At 51.7% G+C, this 8,238-nt stretch overlaps 1 protein-coding gene across 1 annotated transcript; it reads left to right on the top strand.

Annotated features, from left to right (window-relative positions):
* The first annotated feature begins 1,308 nt into the window (after window positions 1-1,308).
* CPN2 (carboxypeptidase N subunit 2) lies at window positions 1,309-2,952 on the top strand. The gene has a single exon (XM_063087463.1). It carries the CDS (start codon window positions 1,309-1,311, stop codon window positions 2,950-2,952), a length of 1,644 nt encoding a protein of 547 aa, XP_062943533.1.
* Window positions 2,953-8,238: the final 5,286 nt, after the last annotated feature.

The raw sequence follows: 8,238 nt of genomic DNA, 5'->3' as shown, positions 1-8,238 counted from the left end.
GCTCCTTTTTTTCAGTTGTTGTGGTTCCTTGCTCCTATGTGGGTCCATGGGAACCCTGTTAGTGGTCTTGCTGGCCTGGGGGCCACTAAGGCCCTCTTCTCCCCTGCCGCCTCCAAGCAACTTCATCTGAAGGGCACAGCTGCGGCTTTTGCCAGCTCCTGCTCCATGCACTTAGAAGCTCCAGCCTGGGAGTGGCTGGGATTTGAAACGGTCGGAGCAGTTTTTTCTTCCTCTCATTGTGACTTCTCCTGACTTCATGAACTCTGTAGGTCTCTCTTCCTTTTGCCTTGAGCTCTAGAGGGCCCAGCTTGGCTATTGTTGCTTTTTTATAGTTGTAAATTGGTTGATTTGTGGGACAGAGTGACACTGGGGACTGTCTATTCCACTATCTTGCCTGGAAGTTGTGTCCCCACATCATTCTAAATCTGTGCTTTGAATGTGATGTATCCAAATTTTTACATGTTGGCTACTGATTCATATATAAAAAAAACACTGAAGAATAAACAACTCATAAGCTGCATCATCAATTTGAGTCCTGTAGGATAGATGCTGGCAGGTTTTTTTTTTTTTTTAATTAATATTTAGCAAGCTAAAAGCTCGGTCCTTTCCCCTTACTATAAAAATTCTACTGGCCTGTAGAATCGTGGAGTCTGGGACAATTTCCATGGGCTCCATTGTGGTGGGGTGGGAGTGGGGAGGAGAAGAGTGTTTCGGCAGCAATACTGAGGAACCCGTCTTGTCCCTGAGGCTGTGCTCACCCTCAGCAGATAGTACAACGAGCAGATGGTAGCATCTTCTCATAATTAGGCTCTGAAGTGTGCTGAGATTTGGAAGCTCAGGAAGAGTTAGAATTTAGAAATTTCCAACTCAGGAATAATCTGTCCAAATTTTACATATTATCTTGGAAAATTCTACTGTACCCATGGTCTCCTTTTATACCTCTCTTCCATGCCTTTCTGTTTCCTTTTCACTTCTTTCCCCAACCTGGAAAGAACATAGAAAGTTCAAAAGACATGGGTCTTGGTCCTACCACTGCCACTAACTTACAGGGTGACTGTGGACAGGCCATGTGACATCTTCAGTGCTGGAGGTGATAGCCCTGGCCCCATCTGTCCTGCAAAGCTGCTATGAAAATAGCTATTACAAATGTAAACTACTACCAAAACAGGTGGCCCCACTGCTGAGGCTAATCCTCGGTCACAGCCTGATCCCATCTTCAGGCTTGTTGTCCAGCGCTCTGGCCACTGTGACAGGCTGCCCTTGACAAAGTTGCCTTTTCTGTTTTCTCTTCCTCCCTGGATCTAGGAGATGTTCTGTGGAACCTGGTTGTGCTGGGGCTGCCTCCTGCTCTTGGCCAGGCCTACTGAGCTCTGCCCTGTGGGATGTGACTGCTTCAGCCAGGTGGTATTCTGCTCAGATGAGGAGCTGGCTGCCATCCCTCCAGACATCCCACTGCATGCCACAGACATTGTCTTTGTGCAGACCTCGTTCACCACGCTGGGAACCAGGGCATTCAGCAGCAGCCCCAACCTGACCAAGGTGGTCTTCCTCAACACCCAGCTCCGCCACTTTGGGCCAGATGCTTTTGGGGGGCTTCCCAGGCTGGGGGACCTGGAGATCACAGGCAGCACCTCCTTCAACCTCAGCACTGATGTCTTCTCCAACGTGACCTCATTGGGCAAGTTCACCCTCAACTTCGACATGCTGGAGGCTCTGCCAGAGGGCCTCTTCCACCACATGGATGCCCTGGAGTCTCTCGAGCTACAGGGGAACCGGCTCCAGACCCTGCCTGGGAAGCTCTTTCAGCCTCTGACCCACCTGAAAACCCTCAACCTGGCTCAGAACCTTCTGGCCCAGCTCCCTGAGGAGCTGTTCCACCCTCTCACCAGCCTGCAAACCCTGAGGCTGAGTGATAACGTGCTCTCCAGCCTTCCACATGGCATGTTTAGCAAACTGCGCAGCCTGCAGGAACTCTTCCTGGATGGCAATGCGATCTCAGAGCTGCCCCCGGAGGTGTTCTCACAGCTCTTCTGCCTGGAGAAGCTGTGGCTGCAGCACAACGCCATCGGACACCTGCCGCTCTCTGTTTTCTCCTCCCTGGGCAATCTGACCTTCCTGAACTTGCAGGGTAATGTACTGCGGATGCTGCCTGCTGGTCTCTTCACCCACACCCCGGGCCTGGTCAGCCTTTCCCTGTCCTACAACCAGCTGGAGACCGTCACTGAGGGTGCCTTTGCCAACCTATCCAGCCTCAGTTTCCTCACACTCTCACACAACGCCATCACCCACCTCCCAGCCAGCACCTTCAGGGACCTCGAGGAGTTGGTCAAGCTGTACCTGGGCAGCAACAACCTGACGGCCTTGCACCCAGCCCTCTTCCAGAACCTGTCCAGGCTTGAGCTGCTTAGCCTCTCCAGGAACCAGCTGACCACACTCCCAGAGGGCATCTTCGACACCAACTACAACCTGTTCAACCTGGCCCTGCACGGCAACCCCTGGCAGTGTGATTGCCACCTGGCCTACCTCTTTAGCTGGCTGCACCAGTACAGTGACTGGCTCTTCAACATCCAGACCTACTGTGCAGGCCCTGCCCACCTCAAGGGCCAGGTGGTGCCCGCCCTGAAGGAGGAGCAGCTGGTGTGCCCCGTCAGCTGGGAACGCTTGGGCTTCCAGGCCCAGGGGCTGGACAATGGGGAGCCAGGGGACATCTGGGATCTGGCTGTGGAGGGAAGAGCAGCCCCGAGCCCGTGCACCTACAGCAACCCTGAGGGCACTGTGGTGCTCGCCTGTGATGAGGCCCAGTGCCGCTGGCTGAATATGCACCTGTCTCCTGGGCGGGGCTCGGGCTCCCCGGGACTGACGTACAATGCCAGTCAGGAATGGGACTTGAGGTCAAGTTGCGGCTCTGTGCGGGTCATTCTGTCTATTGGGGCTCGGGTAGCAGGGCCCTAGCTGCAGGTGTACAGAGCCAGGTGTCTGTGCAGACGGCCTCTGGGCCTGACCAGGTGACGGCTGGGGTCCAGGGGTCCGAAGCCTTGGCTTTTCAGATGCAGAGGACGTGGTTTCCAATCCAAGGTGGGGAGGTGGAGTCAGTCCTCTTCCACCACCTGCTGTCCTCCTCCTCTCCTGCCTCCCTCATCCTTCAGAGTCTGAGACCTAATGAGGCCATCATCATGCTTGGCAAAGTCCTTCCAAGCTGCACCATGTCTGGAGAATAAAATAGCACACCCACCCTCCCCAGACCCAGTGTTTCCCATTGTTTAATACACATCCCACTCTTGCTCCCACCCTGGAGTTCTAACCCTGAGGTACAGTCACTACCAGTCCAATTACCCAAAGTGAGGCCACCCCCTTCTGACATCCAGTTCAAAGGCCAAATATCTGTTTTGATTTCTCTCCCTGGAATTTTGTTTATAATGAGTATATAGAAAAACAAGGAGGTGTTAGAAGCAGAGGCAACCAGAAAGATCATGGGCAGGGGTGTGATATGTGCATGTGGAAATCCCGCCATCAGTGCCACCTCCAGTGCTGCCTCCCAGGGAAGTCAAGAGAAGATGGTGCCTGGGGAGGGCAAACCCCAGTGGGGCTTTCATGACACAAAGCACCCAGAGGGGAGCTGGATTTGCCTGTTCAGCACACAAGGTGGCTGCTCCCTAAGGAGAAGGAAAGGCTGAGGGGAGAGGGAGGAAGGACAGCTGGGTGGGCTGGACAGCATGCTTTAGTCCTCAGCCTTCTCACAGCACCTGACTCTGTGGTTTGCTCATTCACTGAAAGGCTCTTCTTGGTTTTCAGGACATTGCCCACTCATCCGGCCTTGGCCACCTCCGGCATGCTGGTCTCCTCAGGGCCCATTGTCATTCACCTCCCAGGCCATCTCATGCATGCCTGGAGTCAGATGCTTCCTCTAGGTGGACAACCTCACATCTCCATCCTGGGCTCAGCTCTTTTCAGCTCCACGCCCTGTGTTCTACCATCAGCCACCAATATGTCCTAACCAAGCTCTGTCCCCAACTCCTCCTGGATTCCCTTCCAGCAAATTGGCAAGCTTGGGAGCTGGGAGTGTTCTCCCATCTCTCCTCCCCCTAGTCCTCACGGCCAACTACTCAACGAGTGGCTCAGGCTTTCAGCTTTTGAATGTCCCCTATCCAACCCTCCTTCCCATCTCCAGACTCTGTTTCCCCGGACTGAACCATGCTGCAGCCTCCTACCTGCTTCCCCAGGTACAGTGTGGACTGGCCTGGAGGAAGGGCTGGGGTGGGAAGGGAAAAATGAATCAGATGTATAGCAGGCTCCCTTGGAGCTCAGGGTCTGGGGGAGAGATCAGAGAAAGGCATAGAGCACAAGGAGGGTGGCGTGTTCAGGTGCCATGGAAGTCAGAGGGGGTGCGGCCCAGGCCAGTGCAGGCCTCAGGGAAGGCTCTATTCCATCTGGGCCTTGAAGGAGAGGCACTAGAGACGTGTGCGAGACGAGCACGAGTCAAGGATGGAAATGGGCAGGAGGGGGAGGTCAGACATGTGCGGCAGGCCCCTGGATGGGGAGCAGAGGGGAGGAGGGCGTAAGGCTGGGGACCCTGACAGAGCCCCTTCTGCAGGGCCTCAGGGCAGAGCAGGGAGTCCATATTTATTAAGGATACCCAGGTGGGTTTTGAAGGACTTTATGTAGAAAAGGGACATGCTCCTGCCCGTGCATTAGGCAGTTGGCCCGGTGAAGTTTGAGGATAGCAAGAGGCAAGGAAAACAGCGAGGACTGTTGCCTGGCTGGAGATGCGAGGGCACGCCAAGGAAATAGAGTCAAATGTGCGGGCGGCCCAACCTCACATACACAGCGGGGCCGCGAGCCAAGGGCAGGGCAGGACAAGATGCTCACATTACACAGGCAAGCACGACTTCTCCCTCATCTCCTGTGGGTCTATTTTCTCCAACAGGCTTCCAGCAGTTCAAATCAGTTAAATTCTAAGGCGATGGAAGGCGGTTCAGCAGATTTGCCAAAGCAACAGACTCCAGATTCATTTGATTCCATTCTCCAAACCAATTGGTTTAAGAATAATCTTGGCTAGACCCTTGCAAGGTTGGGGAGTATGGCCTCAGAAAGGCCGAGAAGGCTGCTGGCTTCCATCTCGGTGGAGGTCCATGCCTGGGGGAGCCACCACCAGGAGGAGCTTCATTAATCTCCATCAGATGAATGCCTGCCTGAGCTGCAGACGTGGTCCAAATAGTCCTGTGTCTACTGGCACGGATAAGGGACAAGATAATCCCGCAGACATTTCTCTCAGTTACATTTCCGCCCCACCCCACACATAACTGTATTAAATTAAAATAGAATGATTTCTCTCTGTGCCGAATTGTGCTGGGGAAAGAGCACTGGCCACCAGCCAGCTCAGACCAAGGTGGGCTGGGTGAAGAGGCAGCTTTGAGTGACTGTGCGCCCCAGGGGTCCTCATGTCCTGTCTCCTTGTGGGGTGGTCCAGTCTAGTCTAGGTCTGGATAGAAATCAGCACACCTGGTTCCCCCCACCTCCGAACTCACAGTTGCTTAACATTCAGTCTTTGGTAAATCATGGTTCCTCTAAGTTTCCTTATCTACATAACAAGGAGGTTGGTTCTCAATGCTGGCTGAACCCTAGAATCACCTGAGGAGATTACAAAACACAACAAAAATAGATAAACAGGTGCCTGGGCCCCTTCTTTGAGATTCTGATTAAATTAGTCTGGGGTGGGGCCCGGAAAACACCCTTTTTTTTTTTTTTTTTTTTTAAACGCCAAGTGATTCTAATGCACAGCAAGGATTGAAAACTTGAAAACCCAGGGCTCAGTTTTGTCTCAGGCACTGTTCAAGTCTAGATCCTACAGTGGTAATTAGCAGCTAGATCCAGAGTAGTTTTGCAATACTAGACGTTTGTCAAAACTACCTGGTATAATGCTCTGGAAGAATTCATAAATGAAACAAATACCACATATTAAAATATTTCATCTGTGCTTTTTTCTTTCTTGCTAATGTTTTTAATTTTATCATCCTTGGTGCTCTCGGTAGATTTTGCATTTTTGAAGAAATAACAGCTGGGTGCACAGTACCTTATTTTCTTGCAGTACCAGGATGGCTAAGTCATCTCAAAGCGCCTCCTTCCAGCAGCTGTGACTCCCAGGATGCTTGGAGTGTTGTACCGTTCTTCCGTGATTTCTGCTACTTGCCAGCCGTGTCATCTGCGGCACGTTACTAAGCCCTCTGTGCCCCAGTTTCCTCATCATGCTGTTCATCGCATAACAGTACCAGCCTCATAGTGTTACTGGTGAAGATAAAATTAGTGCTTTCATGTAAAGTACCCAAAGCAATGACACATGGTAACCTCTCCGGAAATGTATCTTGTATAATTATTGCTACTATTATTTCTAGAGGAGAAGTGGGTGTGGGTGGGTATGGCGATGAGCAAGTACCGGCCAGTTGCTGGACCATCAATTTGTTTTACCTGTTCTGGTTGGTCTGTTTCCCGCGGAACGTTAAAACTGGTGTTTACATATCAAAATTGTATTATTATTTGGGAGGATTGAAATGCAGTTTACGAAATTTTTCAGTGCTGACAGTGGATATTGGAAAATTGGACAGTGCTGTCAAAGATGAGACAATCGATCACAGTACAAGTCCGATGATGAATGCTTTCTCACACTGTCTTTCGCGTGATTGCACCGGGCGCACATCTGCAAGCGTTTCAAGTCACCTATCCTGGTCTCAGCGCGCACCCCTGTGGCCCATCGGAAGAATAGCTTTCCGCCGTGACAACGCTGAAGCTCCCGGGCACGATTCCCGCGCCCTGGGGCCGCAGGACGGGGCGCAGGCTCGTGCAGCTCCTCCTGCCCGGTGGCGCGGGCCGCCGTGCTTTATTCCAGCGGAGTCAGAACCAGGTCCCCCAGAAGGGACACCGGGCACACTGACTCCTGGCGGGTGGGCCAGCGGAGCTGCCGTGGCTTCCGTCTCCTGCACCTCTGGAAACGGGCCAGGTCCGCTCCGTGCCACGCGCCCAGGAGCGGCTGGGCGCGGGGCCGAGTCCCCACCCGCGGCACTGCCACCTCGCGGGGTCGAAATGTTGAGGCGGTCTGGACTGTCCCAGTAAATGCTGCGCGTCCCGCACAACTTGTCCCGTGTCGCCACGACTTCCACACGTGCCGCCTGACGCTGATGTGGAGAGAATCGAGTCGGTGAGGATCTCGGCCCGGAATGCGCTCCTGTGACCTCCGTCCACACGGACACGCGGTTGTCCGCGCATGTTCAGTGTTGCAGGACCGCGCGGAGCACGTGCGTTCTGGGAAGACTGCTTTGCTTTCTTCGGCATTTCATGAAGAGTTGCTCAGCATTTTGGAAAATCTTTCCCCCTTGGCAATGTTTAGCTTTTATTCCAAAATGTCAAATATGAACAAAAACAACTTCTCTTAAATTCACCCTTTAGTCATTATAAATAGGTGAAAGCGACTTCATCATGTCTCTAGTGAGGTCTTGTCCAAGCATTACATATAGAAATGAATGTTTGATTATAAATTACCTTTTATTTCTAATTCATATTACAGTTAGAACATTTAATTTTCAAATCCTCTGCAAGGTCTCATTATGTGAGGGTACCTCAAGAAGTTCATGGAAAGACTCATGTTATCTTTTAATTCTATTTTTCCATGAACTTTTTGAAGTACCCTCATATTATCTGTGAATTTGATTTTAGGATACTTGAAGGGGGTGTTACAAATGATTTCCTATAAAAAGTGGAGTTGGATCTGTGGGGAGAAGATGCACTGTTTCAAAGTGACAGAGGGGCAAAAAGCTAAAAGGCCCTCATCAGTGGAAGCCTGCCAGTTATTTCCTTGCACTTTTTTTATTCTTGAGGTGGAGGTCATGGGTCATTCTTGAGGTGGAGGTCATGGAGCCTGTGGCTCCCTTTCCACCATGGTGCAAGATCACCTCTCTCTTCTACTTTACCAGAGAGGCTTTGTAAAGGGGAGTAGAGATTAAAGTTGCATTTGCTGGGAAAGAAAAGGTTAGTGTATTAGTGTTCTCCAGAGAAACTCCTATTGGAGACATATATAAGGATTGGAATTTGCTCATGCAATTATGGAGGTCAAGAAGCCCCACGATCTGCTGTGTGCAAGCTGGAGACCCAGTGTAATTCAGTTCAAGTCCGAAGGCCTGAGAACCGGGGGAGCCGATGGTGTAAATCCCAGTCCAATGGCAGGGGAAAATGAGATGAGATGTCCCAGCT

The sequence above is a fragment of the Cynocephalus volans genome, chromosome 1 (genome assembly GCF_027409185.1).
Source record: "Cynocephalus volans isolate mCynVol1 chromosome 1, mCynVol1.pri, whole genome shotgun sequence".
Classification (NCBI taxonomy): Eukaryota; Metazoa; Chordata; class Mammalia; order Dermoptera; family Cynocephalidae; genus Cynocephalus; species Cynocephalus volans.
The sequence above is the reverse complement of the archived record's forward strand: the minus strand, read 5'-3'. Positions and strand labels throughout refer to the sequence as shown.